Below are 20,482 nucleotides of genomic sequence, written 5' to 3'. Positions count from 1 at the left end.
GCCGTCGTCGGACATGACTGTAGAAATAAAAAAGATGTTAGCGGATCGAGTAATAGAACCTGTACCTCACTCTCCGAGTTATTTGTCAAAGATATTCCTGGTGAAAAAGGGGAGCGGGGGCTATCGTCCTGTGTTCAACCTCAAGAGTTTGAACGAATATTTAAGAGTAAGTCGTTTCTCCCTAATATCTCACTTCGACATCCCACATTTTCTGCAACCAGGGGATTATCTAGCAAAAATAGACCTGAGTCAGGCTTACTTTCACGTGAGCATCGCCAACTCTCACCGACGATTTCTAAGGTTAGTATTCCAAGGTCAGATTTTCCAAATGACCTGTCTTCCATTTGGGGCGGCTTGCGCACCGAAAATGTTTGCCAAATTGACCAATTTCGTGGCAGAAAAAATGCGGAAAGAGGGAATACGCGTGATTGTTTATTTAGACGACTTCCTTTTGGCAAACCAGAGTCGATCCCTACTTCAGTCTCAGATAGTTTTCGTCATCAATTTCCTACAGTACCTTGGCTGGACTTTAAACTTCGAAAAGTCAGTACTTGTGCCTTGCAAAGACCTCGAGTTTTTAGGAATTTGTTGGAACACAGCGCGCAATATAAAATACTTGCCAGAGCAGAAGATCTCCAAAATACTCTCACAAATTCAAAGACTTTTAAATCGAGGTGTCCACTCTTCCAAGTGGGTGAAGTCCCTCTTAGGAAGGTTGAATTTCGCGAGCTTTGTAATTCCGTTAGGTCGGTTACATTGCCGCAGGCTCCAAGTATTCAGTCGCGAGCTTCAGAGGTCAAGTCCCTGTCGCCTCCGACAACTGCCAGTGCCAATAGTAAAAGACTTAGTTTGGTGGATGAGGAATGTGAAGTTGCACTCGGTAATTCATCAATCTCTGATAAAGAACTTTCTGACCACGGACGCGGCCAGTTATGGCTGGGGGGCACAGTTAAACGACAGGATTCTCTCAGGAACATGGAGCAGCGAGCAGAGGTACTGGCACTCGAATCTGAAGGAGCTGCATGCGATACACGAAGCAATTCGAGCGAACAGGTACGTATTACGAAGTTCCACACTATTAATCCAGTCGGACAATCGGACAGCTCTTGCGTACTTGAAGCACGAAGGAGGAACCAGATCCATGGAGTTGTTAGAGGAAGCCCGAAGAATCCTTCTTCTTGCGAACGACTTACGATTGAATCTGGTAACCCAACATCTACCAGGTACGCTGAACACAGTCGCGGATCGCCTGTCCCGCGGTCGACCTCTTCCGGAGTGGCACCTATCATCACGGGCTTGCCAGAAGATATTTCAAGCGTATGGCACACCACACATAGATCTGTTTGCCTCGCGGAACGCTCATGTAGTCCCGAGGTATGTAAGCCGAGACCCATTGGATCATCAGGCAATTTTTCACAATGCGTTCAGTCGCCGATGGCATTACGACCTGGCATGGGTCTTCCCACCACCTTCGTTGATGCCCCGTGTCCTAGCTCACCTGAACCAATGCCAGGGCAAATTCATCATAATAACTCCCAGGTGGGAAAAGACTTTCTGGATGAGCGACTTACGCGCGCGAGCTCTTTGTTGCCCGATCAAAATTACGAACCTAAATCACCACCTCATCGACATGACGACACGACATCCCCCACCGAACCTGGCGGATCTGGAGCTGGAAGCATGGTTAGTTGGGGGTGGGAGTCCCTTCTTACTTCATGGTCGGAGCAGGATCGTTCCTTATTAAAATCAAGCTGGCGTGAATCCACCTTATCTTCATACCGCCCGGCTTGGAATAGATGGGTTAAGTGGTGTTCCGAAAACAAGATATCTGTAAATACTCCGAAGGCAGTTGATTTAGCAGAATTTTTATCTGGCTTAAGTACTAAGGAAGGTTTGTCATATAGTACTATCGCTTTACATAAATCTGTCATCTCTACCTTTTGCGAACCTTACCTGGACAAGAAGCTAAGTGAAGATACTATAGTAAAACATGTTTTAAAAGCTATAGCTTTGCGTAATCCTCGTAAGGCCAAAGCTCCTATTTGGAACCCTGCTGTGGTAGTAGATTGGTTCAAAAGCAATGTATCAAATTTAGACAATTTGTTTGAGGTCTCTCGTAGATGTGCTACAATATTATTACTCGCGTCGGGACGTAGGGTTCACGATCTTACCCTGTTAGATATTAATTCTAACAATATGATTAATGAAGGGTCTGAGGTTATTTTTAATCCAATATTCGGGTCTAAGACTGATTCAGCGACTTATCGTCAGTCTGGTTGGAAACTGTTGGACCATCCTGATTCCAGAATAAGTCCAGTCTTTTGGGTTAGGAAGTTACTGTCACTGTCTTCTGAAAGAAGAGGTAATATTTCTGCTTTATTTGTGACATGTAGAGGTGAAGTTAGAGCCGCTACTCGTACTATGATCAGTAATTGGATCAAATCGATTTTGCATGAAGCTGGAGTCCATCACTCCGCAGGGAGCACTAGATCAGCAGTGTCTTCATCCAACTGGATAAATAATTTTCCTATTGATGAAATTCTTTTAAGAGGGAATTGGAGAAGTGAGAATACCTTTAATAATTTCTACAGACGGCAATTAATCATTAATAATGATTCAGTAAGCAATGGTTCATCCGTAGCTCGCCTTTTTCAACCAATCTAATTAATGCTTTCCATTACTTGTCTAATAAGGCTAATTTAGCATGTAATTTTTACTACGATTGTGATTATGTACTTAGTTATGTTTCTATTAATAAATGCAATCATACGAATGTGTATGTTAAATTATTATTATTATCCTCTATAGCCATTCACCAGGTGATAACAGACAGGTCTCACAACACCGGAGAGGACGAAGGGGCCACAATAGAAGGATTTTACCTGCCAATAAAATCCATATTGTGGTCCAGAAGTCCTCTCCGGGCCTATAAAGGCCTACCTGGTGAGACGCAATGAGAAATAATTGCTCAATCCGTACCGAGCCCTATTAAAATATGGATTTTATTGGCGAAAATTAAACGCTTCTACAGTATACAAATCAAAGTACAAATACACTACAATATATCATGAGAGTGTACAGGATGACATAAGGCTATTAAATTTAGACCACTCTCAAATTGCTCACTACCCTCGGTCTATATTTTTTTCTGTTTGAAAAATTTCATAAGAAATTCTGATGTGAAGGTCCTTATTGCACTAGGGACATTTTGTAACAGAAAGTCACAAATTGCCTCTAAGATTAAAGCGTTTATAAGCACCCAGCTACCCTTGCTCTAAATAAGGCCTGAATTTGTGGGTATGCGAAAGAGTGTTGGTTTGCTAAAAAGCAAGTAAGGCAGCGTACACATTGGTAGACATCTGGTGCAAGTTGCGCAAATTTTCCAAGTTAGAAATGTTTCAGGAAACATTTACAAAATGGGCAAGGGAACTTTCATTACAAAACAATATATTTATAGTACCCATAAAACTATTGGTTGTGGCACAGAAAGGCCCGAGTGCAATAGAATACTAACCATCTGAAAGGTTACAGTTTTTGTTCTTTATTTCATTGTTTAACTTTAAACTCTGGTCTCGAAAGGGAAAAAAGCCTTAAATGAAACGCCCAGCTTAATAATAAACAGAAGTACGTTTAATCGGCTGAACTGAATACCACACAGGTCTTCTTGTCTTCTCTCAACGATACAGAAATAACTAAAATCTCTTATATAAAGTACGATAACCAGTGATCGGTTTTTTGGATTCGACATGGGGTTTTTGGAACGACCTCGATCATTATGTTAGTATGGATATGCCCCGGGAATCCGGGCTTAATGTTGTTAGAAAAGGCAAAAAAATATGTACAATGTCCATAATGCCAAATGGTTTTATTGCTCAACCAAAAATATAAAGCAACAACATTAACATTATAAACTTAAACTAAAAAAAATAGTACATAACGTAATAGGCCTTACTAACATGCGATTTCATAACCACTATAAATCTCTCCAACAATTTAAAAATGTGAACTCTTTAGCTTTGATATTCTTACAATAAAATTTATTTATGTATCTAGTACTATTTATTTATGCAATCCTTATTTAGAAGCAAATAATTAGAACTGAAATCCAAAGAAAATAATGAAATGTCAATGTCAAGATTTTGAAGTATAAAAGTTCCTTAGAGATAATTTCGTCGTATCAATATTAACTTTTCTACTTGATATCCCGCGAGGGTGAATCCAAAAAACCGATCACTGACGATAACATACCGTTAGCTAGTTGTAAATAGAAAAAGTGACATCTCTCGGGAAATTGAGTAATCACCTAGGTAAGCGTTTTATACATTCATAATAAGAAAAATAACCCTTCATTTACATAAAGCAACATAATTACAAATACGTGTAAAAATGTCAGACATACTTATATACACAATACTTAAATATTATATTATATAGAATCGACAAGAATATTAAGAGATTTGAGAAAAAGTGCAACACCTAAATTATTATTGAAGAGATTCGGCCGACAATAGCATTTCGTGTGATGACATAATCCATTGTCAATACTTACAACATACGAGTATATTCATTACAAGATACGAGTGAGAGCACACAATAGATAGGTAAGGTGCATTGGGACAATTTCCAATCACAGAAATGCTCGGGTAATTTCGAAAGGGGAATCTTGATATGATAGAAATAATAATGATGAATTTTATATGACTCGAAACTACCCCAATGCACCCTAATCTCAATTTATATATTGCTGTATTTATCAAAATTCATGAATTCACTTTTCAAAAGTAAATTCAGTTTAATTGGCAAAACTTCTACGAAACTAACTTGCATAAAGCGACGAACTAATAGAGGAAGACACTGGACATTGAGATCAGAATGAATGATAAGTGATAACAGTAAACCATTGATGTTTAATCAAACATTATTGTAGATGAAACGAATAATGAATGATATTACTATTATACAAATAAAATGTACGACGTATCTATCTCGTAGACAAAACACACATACAGACATTTTATAGGTACTGATGAAAAAAGAACAAAACAAACTGCCCTATTAGAATGTTTATATTAAATACGATAATTACGGAATCTATGGATTAGATTTAGATAGATACGTTATTGTGAAGATTACGTTTTTGTTTAAAAAAGAGTCAGTTTTAACACTGAATAATAGCTGTGACATCTATCTTTATAAATTGTACATATTGTAAATTATAACATTTGTAACAGATTTCGCTAAAGGTAACAACTTACTTGTACATATTATACTGCAGTAATACAGTAGCAATGTAGAAGCATGTTTATATGAGAAAAGAATATGTTTGCAGCCCATAAAAAGTTACATAATAATATAAATAATATAATTGAATCACCATAAAAATCGCCTTTGCACCTATTCAAAAAATACACCAACATGTCCCAGCCTTACTGAACCCTCAACGTAAGTGTCAGGCAAAGGGCCTGCCCTGCATCCGCCTGCGTAAGTTATGTAGTAGCCATAAACGCTGCCAATTTGCGTCAGAGGTTCAGACATGTTTGGATAGGAACATTAGGAATATTTGACACGTATAAAGCTGGTTTAATCTAAGTAATCAAGAAGGTTAAGCCTGCAGGCATATTGAAATATGTTTTTTTTTTAGTTTGAATAGGTAGACGTTTGACCACGATCACACCTGATGGTAAGTGATCACAATATATGTGACCTGAGACAATTATATTTGGGAACTGTTGATTTTTGTATTAAACCAGTCGTTTTTAAGAAAAGTTTCAGCTACATACAGATGTAGTGCGTAAAGGGTTTCCTTCGGAAACGTTCGTATTTGTCATGCTAGTTCAGTCAATGTCAGTACATCTACACTGACTGAAATAGCATGACACGTTCGTACGTTTTCGTAACACTACGAAGGCAAATCTTTTCGCACTCCATCTGTACCTACTTGTGATTAGGTATAACTAAGAGCCAACTGACAGTGATTGACAGGAGTTGGCTAAGATTTGTGATAGAATCAGGTCTGGAAATGCTAGACTTATAGCTAAAGGCGGTTAAAGTTAACTATCTCACCTTAAAATTCAAAACTGTTTAGACAACAGATTTCGTCAGCGTATCGCGCTGATCCGCGCAAATCAATCTAGGGCATAAGCCAGCACAAACATAGTGTAGTAGTTGCACTTTACACGGATGGAATACAAATAAGATTTACATATGTGTGCTATAGGTAATATTGTGTATATAAGGAAATATAATTTGTAAATAAATCAGATACCAATTGTCCGTTGGTGTTTCACTACCTCCATACCTAAAACCTCTGCTTGCTCAGGGCGACACTCTGAGAGTAGAGACTCCCATCCACCACCTTTTTACAGGTACCCTTGCTGTGGCATAAGACTCCTTTAGCCTTAATCGGTCGTCTGAGCCTGGGCGATCGGCAGCAAGTATCCATCCAACCACCTTGATCCCCCCCGTAGGGAATCCGTCTGTTACCGATAGGTCTCCCGGTACAGACATCCTTGTCATAGAATAAGTTAGGGCTAGGGAAGTAGGGACTTAGGCCAATAGGATCCCTTGCTATCGCCTCCCACCTTATTTTATGCAGTCTGTGCAGGCACATGCAACGCCTAAGTACCATTTGATTCCATATCATTTCAGTCCATTTAGTAATCCAGGTACTCGGCCTTAGCGTGTGGCTGTACAAAAACTATTATAACTTTTTTCTACTCCAGCACTTAAATCTGTCAATTAGATTATTGTCAGCGGTATCCAAATTAAGTACATTTGAGTAACGATGAGAAAGTCTATTTGTCTATAGGTTCATAGGATTACTGCTAGCAGTAATCATATGAATATAGGAGTTCTGTTAAATTTTTTTTAAAAGCACAACTTCCATTTATCAGGTATGTTTTCATTTACAGTAATAAGTAACTTTTAATAAATAATATAATATTTAGGTTCATAATTTAAATCAAGATGAAAAAATAAACTTAAATGCGTTTTACATATTAGATATTGCAAAACAAAGGTAAAAATCATAAGTTTATCCAATAATTTTACATTCGACATTTAAATATTCTTGAACGCAACCACATTTTTCGTAATTGAAAACCGGCTTATTTTCTATTTCTCTTGTCTATGGTATGTTTGACATTTGTAAACTTATCACGAAACTATTTGAACTATTTCGGTGGTGTGTAGTTTGTTTTAATTCGACGTTATTGTGCAAAAACATAAGTAATTATGAGTGATTCTGGTGAAAAATGCACTTCCGAAGAAATCAAGGCTATGGGCGCTCAAAGTGACTGACAATTTGTTACATGAAAAGTCAGATAAAGCGTACCAAAAATGTTATGATTGTTTTGACATGGAAATTGCAAAAAAATGTTTCAACTTTTTCTGAAACGGCGTTGTTGGCATATTTTGAAGAATTGTGCAACAAGTTCTCGCCATCAACATTGTGGACAGAATACTCAATGCTACGACGATCCACACAAATATTCCCATTCATTATATGAAGTAACTAACCCATTTTATTATTCTCAAATAGGTATGTATGTGGCTGTCGTAGAAAAAGTATAGTATACAATCGTAACATAATGAAGGCTATAAAAGTCTCGTACCTTACTTAGGCCACTCGGCAAGCCTTCGTGGCCTAACCGCGGTACTCAACTTTTATAGCCTTCATAACGTTACCGTTATATAATATACTATTGAAGCTTCACTCTTCATTTTAAGCTCACCGTACAGCATGTCTATATGTAGGTACTGTAGATAGGTTAGGTACGTATACGTTACGAAATATGCGAATTTGGCGAGTGTTAACAGTGACACGAGTAGGTGGCAATGGGAGGGGATTATGCGGGTGGTTCGCGGTAGGGGACAATATTCATCATTTAGAGATGCAGCTGTGAATATTAATTTTTGCGCGGTCCATATTTGGCCCTAACTTACCGACAAACGTGACGTTTGTCTTTTTTATCCGTGGTTGTTAAAATATGTACGAGGATAATGTTTTGATGCTTTATAGCTTGATGGGAGAGTCAGTTAAGTTAAGAGTTAGTTCTGAATCATTCGTTCGTTCTGTACGCATATTATAAGAAGTATCGTCATCATTGGCCACATTTTAGCAAATGATTGTTGCAGTGATTTTATTGTGTGGTGCCGGTATATCGTTTTTGGTGGCTTAGTAGTCCGATGTTAGCACGACAGCACCTTTTGCCACATCTATCACAGATGAAACGTGAGTCAAGAAGTATCATCAAAATTAATAATTATAATAATTATTATTATGACGACCGGTCTGGCGCAGTCGGTAGTGACCCTGCCTGCTGCGCCGCGGTCCCGGGTTCGAATCCCGGTAAGGTCATTTATTAGTGTGATGAGCACAGATATTTGTTCCTGAGTCATGGATGTTTTCTATGTATACAAGTATTTATATATATCGTTGTCTGAGTACCCACAGCACAAGCCTTCTTGAGCTTACCGTGGGCCACAGTCAATCTGTGTAAGAATGTCCTATAATATTTATTTTAATTATTCCACTACCTGTGTGTGGTGACGGGTTAAGATTTTCACCATCCCCTTTCATGTCGTGAGTGTCGTAGAATTCGACTGTAGGATATGGGTTCCATAATTGTAATGTAATTTTGACGATTCGAAAGAGGTTGTAAAATCCTACTAGAATAAACGATTTTTTACTTTACTTTATTGTGGTGTGGGGAAATGGGCTGGCAATAACCTGTCACTGCAATATCGTTGTCTTTCAACACCTAATTGCCAAGAGTGGCATTGAAACTTGAGGAGTTTCATGTTCTCTGCCAACTCCGTTTGGGAATATAGGCATGAGTTCATGTATGGATGACAAATCAACCGCACCACGTCTTCAAATCTAAATCAACACAACACCAGTGAATAAGTTTGGCCATTCAAAAAGGCAACGCTGCCAGCCTACTGGGCACCATCACCTCCGAGGATGATCTGGGGAGCATTTTCTATTTGTAAATATATATTAATTCGTGTAGTTTTAAGTTGTGTATAATTATATTAAATTGTTTAGTTTAAGTTATATATAAGTGACCGGCCACATCAGAGCGTCGCGTGTCTCGGGGCGCGCAACGGACGTCCAAGCGGCGCGGCGCGCGCCACGCCGCCGCCACGCCACCTGGGGCGCGTCTTACGTCCTTCCTATACAAAATGTACTGAGGAGACGCTTTTTGAATTACACTCAGGTGGCGTGGCGCGGACGTCCGTTGCGCGCCCCGAGACACGCGACGCTCTGATGTTGCCGGTACCTAAGTCATTGTTTTGTGTTTTTTTTTCTGATGTATACACAACACTGATATCCCGATTTGAACCGAATGAAAAGTCTACCTTATCTCATTTAGATCCACAGACATATAAGCCTTATCTATAGACATCCCCAGTCGGACAAAGAGCGAGTACCTAATCTCCAAGCTCGTGGACACCTCACGCGCGGCCATTTCCATATTTATTGCTCACGGCCACGCCGATATGTGACTAGGAAGTTATGTCGGGCCTAGAAGGGCTTATCAACATTATAAACAAATAGTAGGAAATATTGTGTACATAGGTACATACATAAAAGTTGTATTCTAAATATGTTAACTTTGTTACCTAGGTATATAGAAATCTGAACGAAGACAGTTTTGTAAATAAATAATATTGAAAAAATCTTAATGCCGATATAGATTGCAACGCAATTTGGAAATTGCACGTTTTGCACGCCAAATCACAACGTGTGCTGTTCCAATATAAGATTCATTCCGCCCGATAACCGCTGTGTGGTTTGTTACATTAGGATAAAGCATAGGCAACTGCAGAAACGTCATTGTCACTGCGTTGACGCGTTTTCCGCTGTTGCTGTCGGTACAGTGTAAAACATTTAGTGTAAAGTCTAGTAGGTACATAAGACATGAATGTCTCGATTTGCAATTTTAACTACTCCCGTGAGACTCAAACATGTTACCTCCCGTGTTAAGTCGATGTAACTTTCGACATGTTTCGATCCATTTCCGAAGATCTTTCTCAAGAGTAGCGACCCCGCCTTTACGTGTCGAAAGCGCGACGCATACTATATGCACTTACTGAATGTTTCGACTTTCGCCCTAACGTAGAAACAATACAAACTTTAATTTATAACATTAATGCGTACGTAAATTACTCATTCTATTTACTGAGGGCTTAGCCAAGGAGGGTAGATTTTAGTTAGGTAATTAATATCAAATGGCTAGTCAAACAAGATAAGAACAATAATAATTTTAATACTTTTGTATGACAAGTCGTGCGGTTAGCAACGAGCCTCCGGATTAAAATGGTTTTAATTTAAATCGAATGTAAATGAAACGATTGCAAATGATTGAAATTAAGTTTGAATACACAAACTGACTCACAAATAAAATAATTATCAAATGCAAATTATTCAGTATCATAGGTATAATCAAATTTATCCTGAGTGGGTTGATACTCCCTGGTTACATAGTTGATGAGTCAGATTCTCACATCAACACCAAAATCAGTAAACACCAAAAATGAATACCTAGCTAAAATATTAGTTAACGAAAAACTATAAAAAAGGACCTTAAAGCCCCCCATTATCAGCGTGCGTAGCCGAATGGCATTTCTCCGACGCCAAACGAAAACGAAACGCCGCGCCAGTTAGCCTGGCTCTGTCGCGCCAATACGCCGAGCGATAGAGATAGATATCTACTAGCGTTTCGTTTCGTGAGCGTTTCGTGAGCGTTTGTGCCATTCGGCTACGCATCCAGTTCTCGTAATTTACGTTCATAGTGAGTACTTTTAGTCATTTAGTAATTTTGTTTAAAACACCGTTCCATACACTTCATTTATGTATGCCAAAAGCCAAAAGTAGTTTATACTTACATTTATGAATTGGTCAGATTGACCAACCGACACATCTTATTTATTTTATATCAAAAAGCAATACATTTCGTTAAATATATTAAACCATTTAACTGCAAAATGTGAGTCTTTAAAATAAAGTTGGGTAGTTTATCAGCGCCGCACGATTGAACTTGAAAGTCCTTAACAGCTTTGAACTACGAGTACGATACTTTCTCGATAGTTTCATCAGTCTTAACTTTGTTTACCTTTTCAAGATGATATTGTAGATGAATAAGTGTATATGGACTGGTTGAGTAACAATATATTTTCTGCCGTAGCCGAATGGCCTTTTTGCGACGCCAAACGCCCCAGGGTGCGTAGCCGAATGGCACAAACGCTCACGAAACGAAACGCTAGTAGATATCTATCTCTATCGCTCTTGCGTATTGGCACTATTGGCGCGACAGACCCAGACTAAATAGCGTGGCGTTTCGTTTTCGTTTGGCGTCTGAGAAATGCCATTCGGCTACGCACGCTGAAATGCAACTTATGTCTATCGCTCTTGTGTATTGGCACGAGTGGCACGACAGAGAACCAGACGGCATTTGCCATTCAGCTACAACAGGACCTGTCCTCCAGCCAGAAATTGTCAAGAGAAATGTTTCAGGCCGCTGTGCTAATAGTTATTTGTTATACAAGGGGGCAAAGTTGTATTTTAACGCCGAGTGTGGAATTGATAACCTAACCACAAAATTAAAATTTTGAAAAAACCCCCGACCGCGACCTAGTGAACCGATTTTCATGAAACATGGCTAAGAACACTCCCGACTAACTCAGCTTTCAGATAAAAAAAACTAAATCAAAATCGGTTCATCCGTTCGAGCGCTACGATGCCACAGACAGACACACACACAAACAGACAGACAAACAGACAGACAGACAGACAGACATACACACAGACAGACACGTCAAACTTATAACACCCCTTCGTTTTTGCGTCGGGGGTTAAAAAACAAGCAAGTGAAGGGATTCTATAGTTGAACCACGAGCGAAGCGAGTGGTTCGAGAATAGAATCCTGAACTTGTGAGTTTTTTAACACACGAGAAGTAAAATACATTTGCACCCGAGTGTAACACAAAAATGTTCCCCTTACTATAGCGAGGAAACTACAACGCAAAAAATGCGTTTACCACTGCTTCCAGTAATTCCACAGCCACAGGTGGTAAATCATCTTTATTACTAGATTCACCTGCTTTTATCAATTTTAAAGCAGTTAATTTGACTTTATTCAAGGTCAAATTACTTTACCCACTAGTGGATAAAATGCGTTTTTACCCGCTGGTATTACAGGACAAAACACGTGTTTCCGAGCTAGTGAGGGGAAAACGAAGTTATCGCTTCCCGGCTCCGTAGAATAGAAAAGTAGTAAACACAGCTTGGCCAGTAAATTAGAAAGACCTCGGCCGTCAATTTCATATGTTCTGAGACATTTCTTCTTTTCATCACACTTATATTGCGATAATAAACATTAGTTATTTGTTTAAAAGGGGTAAAGGAGTTGTTTAACCGCACGTGCCAATATTTTTTTAGCGAGTGGTTCAAAAAGGGGAATCTTGAGCGTTGCGAGGGTATCAAGGCACGAAGTTTAAACAAACTTTGCCACCTTGTAAAACAAATAACTATTATATCGTATGTTACCTTTAGATAAATATTTCTCTAGACATTTACCAAACATTTGAAACCAATTACACTAGTAGTAGGTACCTAGGCACAAAAGGATCACAAATGCGTATAATCGTACATATCTTCACCAGGATGCAGGATATAAACAAGGATTTCAAATAGAAATCAAAATAGCCCAACTAATTCTATTAAGGCGAGGAATACGTACACTCAATACTTCCTAATGTTCTTGAGTTACACGATCCGGATGGGGCGAGAATTGCTTATATTTGTTGATGCTGGCTGCCCAACTGGTTCCCACGATATTAGACACTAGAAGAGTCTTGGAGAATGCAGAAGTTGTGTGTACACTCACCCATGAATTGTCTACTGGATAGTAGTTTTAACCAACTAACACCACTTGCAAACAACACGATTTACCACTGTAGATGCCAACAGCATGCTAATAACACTGACAGTTAACGTAAAATAAACTTATATTTCATTTCATTCACTAAAATTCGTATTAAACAATAAAATTACAGCTACGGAAGTTCGGCAGAATCATAGGGCAGAATGTAAAAAGCATAGACTAATTCTTTGGTAAAAAGATACTGAAGTCGATTGTCAAATTTGACATTGAAAAATTTTTTTCGGCAGAATCATAGGGCAGAATGTAAAAAGCATAGACTAATTCTTTGGTAAAAAGATACTGAAGTCGGCTTCACTGTTTTTTTTTTTAACTGTTTTTTTCAAAGTGGCTAAACTTTTTGCAGCTTCAGGTTTCATGATTTTATAAAACGTAGTGATTCAATCAATGCTCTTTGATTTTATCAACGATTCTAACGATTCCTAACACCATAATTTCCAAGTTCTATTAGTAATCACGTAAAGACATTTCAAAGCCATATCGCAATAATAATCAAAGGACAGCGACTCTTCCAGGGAAAACTATCGAGCATCCCCTACATTTAAACGGTAAACGAATGTTATGCAGATGCCGGCAAATGGAAGAGGAAGAGTTTTAGCTTGTTTGATGTCCGAGATGCAAATGTTTATACAAGCTTGATTACTTAGTCTGTTAGATCAATATCTAACGTGCTGCCGGGCGTATCATCACAACTCGGACACTGGCGATCAAATATATGAAAGAGGCGCGTTCCTAGCACACATTCTAAGCTCGTGTAGGTAAACGCGTACAATGCTTGTGTGAGTGAGATATGACAAGTCAACTGTTGGCGTTTTTGACAGGCGGTAACTGTGAGGTAACCGAGAGGGGGTGGGTAGCACTTTCAGCGGGGAGCGGGAGTGGCCATACTGTACGATAGTACTCTTTATTATACTGTGGTATCATGCTTACAATTTTATCACTTGTCCACATGGATAAGACAACTGTCACTCTCACACTGACATACTTGCCAAAGCGTGATGGATGCTTTATCACTTAAAGTCAAGTATGTCAGTGTGAGAGTGACAGTTGTCTTATCCAAGTAGACAAGTGATAAAATTGGAAGCATGATACTCCGGCTGGGCTGTCGTTAATCGATAAAATTGAAAGAATTTTGATTTCATCTGAGTATTATTGGTACCTCAGTGAGGTGCATCCAAACATGTAGGGATTCTACGAATTTGTGATGGTATCTCTCGCTATCTAAATAAAGGAGACGTCTTCACGAAGGTTCGCCGAAAAGCCTGAAGCCTGGAAAAAACAGAAGAAATTAAAATGTGGCAACATCGTAGCGTCATTCCATCTCACATAAATCATCCTCCTTGCGTTATCCCGGCATTTGCCACGGCTCATGGGAGCCTGGGGTCCGCTTTGACAAGTAATCCCAAGATTTGGCGTAATAGGCACTAGTTTTACGAAAGCGACTGCCATCTGACCTTCCAACCCGGAGGGTAACTAGGCCTTATTGGGATCAGAGAGGGAGCGAGAAGCAGAGGGGGATCAAGCGTCTCTGATCCCCCTCTTTAAGCGGGTGCCTTGGCCGGGCAATGCCGGAGGGCGCCGTGGTGAATGACATGATGACAACATCGATCCCAGCGCGCCCTCACGAACGGCAAAGAGGATGGAACGCCGGAGTGGGTTTAGTGGGTAGGGCCAAGTTTCCCCCCTCTCGACAGGGGAGGGGAAAGAAACGGCGAGTCCCACACATCGTGCGTAACAGCATTCCCACTCCGTCAAAAAAAAAAAAAAAGGCCTTATTGGGATTAGTCCGGTTTCCTCACGATGTTTTCCTTCACCGAAAAGCGACTGGCAAATATCAAATGACATTTCGCACATAAGTTGCGAAAATCTCATTGGTACCTACGAGCCGGGGTTCGAATTCGAACCCGCGACCTCCGGATCGAAAGTCGCACGCTCTTACCGCTAGGCCACCAGCGCTTCAAATCCGCCCATCCCATCTCACATAAATATTGATTTGAAAGGGACGACACTACGATGTATCCACTTTTAAATTTCGCTTTTTATAATATCCGTTGCGGATAATCGAAATGATTCAAAGCTCTTTAGAAGGTATTGAAATATTTTATGCCTGGTTGAAAGAGGTCTGATTACTTGCGTCATTTAAAGCCGAAAAGGCCAGCATTTTAAAGGTTTGACATTTAAATGACACAGTCGCATGAGTAATGTAATAAGGCTAGAATTTGGCGTAAATATGTGGTATTTGTTAATACATTTTTAATAAGCATGTAAGATTAAGTTATGGTTCCGTAAAACAGTCCATCGACAGTCAACTTGCACGAAAAGTAAGGAGCTCAACATGAGTTCAAGCAGAGACTCAGTTCAGTTCAGGCAGTGAGTGAGAGTGACTCAATATTTCCAGTATTAAGTGATAGTATCTTTTGTAGTTTTATGTTCTGTTAGCTTCTCATTGTAACAACAAAAATGTATTGAAATCTATAATGAATGAAATACTATTGTTTCTTTTATGAAATAGGCTGCAAACGAGCAGACGAGCCGCCTGATGGGAAATGGGAACCTTACTTACTATACTCGTATCTCGTATACACGATGCCTGTTTTCTTAAAATTTGCATTGCATTTTTGGCCCGTTAAGCATCTCAATTTTTCAGTTTTAATGTCTTCAACCACCAAGTACGTCTCAAGATATATTGAATCGAGGTAGGCCATTAACAAATACTTTCTTTTACAGGATGAGCGATGTCCAACATCTGTCAGCGGTACATCAGGCGGCACTGCGAGGAGAGAAACGGCGGGTCCTATATGAAGGTAACTAAGTCGATACTTTTTTTTAATGAAACAGTTAGCAAACGAGCAGACGAGCCGCCTGATGGGAAGCAGTTATCGCATACACGTGACATAAGCTAGCTAAAGTTTCCAAAATCCTGAAATTTTCACATAGGAAAACTTCGGAAACTTCCCATACTTTGTATGGACAATTTTATGGATGGAAACTTTCCATTTCATAAATTTAAATTCCCTTTATTTTTCGTGAAAGTTTCGTGAATTTTTCAAGAAATTTAAGATTTTTTTGGAAACGATTTTAAGATTTTTTCCGCAACTTGCACATCACTATTCACTACATAAGCAACATCGGAGGAGCCACTTATGCGTTGCCGACCTTTGAGAACCCTAAATACCTGCCTGCTTCTTGAAGAACCCCATATCATAGCGCAAGGGAAACACCTCAGAAGGTCATTCCACAGCTTGCACGTTCTGCGCAAAAACGAGCGAGAGGCCCGTTCTTGGTTTGCCACGTGTCGAGAAAGTGAAGATAAACTTTGTTTATTTGGCGGGAGGTGCGGTGATAAAAGCGCGACGGTGGCACCAAGTCAAAGAGTTCATCAGAACATTCCCCGTTGTACAGACGGTAGAACAAGCACAGAGAGCCAACATCTCTCCGAAGACTAAGAGGATCTAAACCGGCTGTGAGATCGGAATCGCCAACAATACGAACTGCCCGACGTTGGATAGAGACAAGTGGAAGAATTGTTGGTATTGTTGGTATTTCGGTGCTCCAGACCAGAGATGGATCGCTATTTGTTCAGTCTTCAAACCTAGAGAAACATCTCTCGTTTCATAAAATTTCGATTGAATTTAGAGAAAACAGAATTGCGTATGACTTGGCAAGTTTTTTGGTAGAGATTGGCAATTGACAGATAAGTCTATATCAAATTGCACGTATGTTTATAAGAATTCACAGTTCAGTAGGTTCATTTCGTACCAGGCCAGCCAAAATCACTATCGCTAACGCCATATAGGGGCGTTTCGTAGCTAGCTTCCCTATCGCTCTTTTGTAGTGGCGCGATAGAGCTAAACTGGGGCGGCAATATGTTAACCCATACTAATCTAAGTTATCAGAGGCTTACTTCTAAGAAAACTAAGAATATATAAACTAGATAAGTACTTTCTCAAAAATCGTTAGAGCTTTTTAGTGTTACGTGCTTAGACATACCGCAGAGCGTATCGTCGAAGAGGGAACTGACGGAAAAGGGCCCATTAAAGTACCTACCTACTATTGCTATTTGCAAACTCCTCGCGTGATAAGGGCTCATAAACTGGGGAGATCGAGTCTTGATTAGACGCAACTTTCTGTTATGGGTGTTATGGATGATTATGCCACTCTTAAAGGAGTTTTGAAAGTTTACGTAATACTGAACGATTACATTAACCTTTATTTATATTACTTATAGCTTGTACGTACAGTACAGGCAGGCAAGCGTGGTCGAGCGATAAATGATACACATCAGGCAGGCAAGTATGGTCGCGCGATATAGTATATTATATAACGGTAACGTTATGAAGGCTATAAAAGTTGAGTACTGCGGTTAGGCCACGAAGGCTTGCCGAGTGGCCTAAGTAAGGTACGAGACTTTTATAGCCTTCATAATGTTACGATTGTATACTATACTTTTTCTACGACAGCCACATACATACCTATTCGAGAATAATAAAATGGGTTAGTTACTTACTTCATGTAATGAATGGGAATATTTGTGTGGATCGTCGTAGCATTGAGTATTCTGTCCACAACGTTGATGGCGAGAACTTGTTGCACAATTCTTCAAAATATGCCAACAACGCCGTTTCAGAGAAAGTTGAAACATTTTTTTGCAATTTCCATGTCAAAACAATCATAACATTTTTGGTACGCTTTATCTGACTTTTCATGTAACAAATTGTCAGTCACTTTGAGTAGGGCTTGCAATATCGGACGGTTTTCAATTCCGGAACTGGTTTTCGAGATTGGACTTCAATTCCGGAATTCCGGAACTAGTTCCGGAATTGAACAATTTTTTTTGGTTTGGTTTTCTGGTGGATTTTTGATGAAATAATACAATTTTAAACTGAAATTTGTTATAAATCGACGTTTAAGACAATAACTCCATACCTGAAAGGCGTATAACACTGAAATTTTCATTTTAGTAATTTTACAGGAAAGCCCATTTTGCGTCAAAATCGGTCTTGCAAGGTATTTCGAACTACAGTTAACGATACAAACGAGGTTTTAGTGCCAGTTTTCTGATAGTGGTCAACGTTAAAGTTATTTTTTTATCCATTGACCATCGAAATAATATAAAAATAATAATTTACCTACAAGAATTGCATAACGTCTTGTTCACATAACTGTAATAAAAGAAATATTGAATTACCTTTATCAGACTCGAGTAGGGACAAAAGATATCCAAGCTAGCCCAAAAAGACAGATTTTATGATTTATTCCTAGGTACCTACATGTACCTACACTTTAATTTTTTGTAAAAAAATAAATCATTCTTTTATATATACATCATTTTCCATACATTTGCTTCTCACATCTTTTGATTTTGTGGTAAGTGGTAATAGACTTAGAAAGAGTTTAGTAAAATATGCACACGTCTTTGTGAAAAGTGTATAAAGTAACTACGACGTTATGCTTGTGAATGAATCTAATACTAAGTACTACGATTTGCTTCTGAACTTAAGACTTTATGCCTAAAATATTCAGTGCTATGAGAAAAGAAGTAAAATTATGAGTTTATGCCGCTTTAATACCGATTAATTTAGATTATTACTGAAATTTAAGTTCGATCTAATAAATTGAGCATAAATAACGACAATAAAATAACAATATTAATAATGTACCTAATGTTATTTATGTTTAATTGTCCTTCAGTATTCGAGCATAACACTCAACTCCCGGCTAGTAATTTTAAATCATCACAAAACAAAACTTTCTACAACAAATATTTACTTTAAAATGATTATATATTTCACTTATTAGCTAAAACAATTGAGAGCAAAACCAGAAAGTGACAATGGTATAATATTAGCGGGTTAAAACTACACTATCTCGCTCTAACTAGCCCTGGATGCAACCCTTTGGTCATAAAATAGGCACTACCTGAATCCGAGGAGTGTCTAACTTAATGAATTTACATATCTTTTATAGACGCGGTGGTAGTTTTGTAAAATAACCAGGCTGATATTACACGTTTTCGTTCAAAAATATATCTTTTTTCAATTCCGGAATTTTCGAGATTATGCGTTTCAATTCCGGAACTGTAATATCGGAAAAATTGTCCGAAATTCCGGAATTTCGAGATTCCGGAATTCCAGAATGCAAGCCCTAACTTTGAGCGCCCATTTCTTCGGAAGTGCATTTTTCACCAGAATCACTCATAATTACTTATGTTTTTGCACAATAACGTCGAATTAAAACAAACTACACACCACCGAAATAGTTCAAATAGTTTCGTGATAAGTTTACAAATGTCAAACATACCATAGACAAGAGAAATAGAAAATAAGCCGGTTTTCAATTACGAAAAATGTGGTTGCGTTCAAGAATATTTAAATGTCGAATGTAAAATTATTGAATAAACTTATGATTTTTACCTTTGTTTTGCAATATCTAATATGTAAAACGCATTTAAGTTTATTTTTTCATCTTGATTTAAATTATGAACCTAAATATTATATTATTTATTAAAAGTTACTTATTACTGTAAATGAAAACATACCTGATAAATGGAAGTTGTGCTTTTAAAAAGAAATTAACAGAACTCCTATATTCATATGATTACTGCTAGCAGTAATCCTATGAACCTATAGACAAATAGACTTTCTCATCGTTACTCAAATGAACTTAATTTGGATACCGCTGACAATAATCTAATTGACAGATTTAAGTGCTGGAGTAGAAAAAATGATTAAACATCTGGCCGTCCCTATCGCACTTACTGCGATAGGGACATTAGGGACGGCCTGATGTTTTATCATTTATCGCGCGATCATATTCGAACATATCACTGTATAAGTATTGCGTAAGCATGATTTTAGCTATTTGTACTATGAAAGCGTTAAATTTCTTATTGTGTGCACAAATATGCAAAACTGTCTGTTTTAAATATTCCATACTCAATTTTATGGTAATAAAATAATTATAAGGCCACTTTATTGCTTTACATCAATCCAATAACCAAACATTGTGTATTAAGGTCAGTGTGGGTAAGACCGTCTACCCGGAAAGACCGTCTATTGACTATAACTTTTGTGTTTATATATCTACGCCTCCCACACCTCCGAAGGTATAGCAGTTTTTCATCCTCAAGCCATTGGTCTTCAGTACATATCCCTAGGACGAACACTAGTTAACAATAATCTTGATTTGTGTTTCGAACTCGAACATCGAGCTCAACATGGTTCCGCAAAAAATTAAAATCAAATAGAAGCAGTCGGAATATTTGTATATTGTATATGTAACGTAGTCATTTAATAACCGTTCTTTCTGACTAGTACTATTAATTTACTCAAAACGCGCTCAATTTCTAGTTTTATGTTCTGAAATATGTAACTTAGAAATTGTGCCTACTCAGAAAGTCCGGCATAAAAGAGAAAGGCAAGACTGGCATATCATAAACAAGGAGTTGCCAACATTTTTTAGGCTTTATTGGAAATAAGTCGAGTGTAAATGATATCAATATATAAGTACGTTTTTGGCTTATGGTAGTTGTACCG

General features: G+C 38.4%; 1 protein-coding gene across 1 annotated transcript in view; it reads left to right on the top strand.

Moving 5' to 3' along the window:
- LOC125235259 (protein sprint) overlaps positions 1-20,482 on the top strand; it is a 415,349-nt gene that overhangs the window by 39,374 nt on the left and 355,493 nt on the right. Inside the window, 1 exon segment of the mRNA XM_048141757.1 lies at positions 15,675-15,751. Coding sequence (XP_047997714.1) covers positions 15,683-15,751 — 69 coding nt within the window. The 5' untranslated portion in view covers positions 15,675-15,682.

This window comes from Leguminivora glycinivorella, chromosome 17 (assembly GCF_023078275.1).
Source record: "Leguminivora glycinivorella isolate SPB_JAAS2020 chromosome 17, LegGlyc_1.1, whole genome shotgun sequence".
Classification (NCBI taxonomy): domain Eukaryota; kingdom Metazoa; phylum Arthropoda; class Insecta; order Lepidoptera; family Tortricidae; genus Leguminivora; species Leguminivora glycinivorella.
The sequence above is the reverse complement of the archived record's forward strand: the minus strand, read 5'-3'. Positions and strand labels throughout refer to the sequence as shown.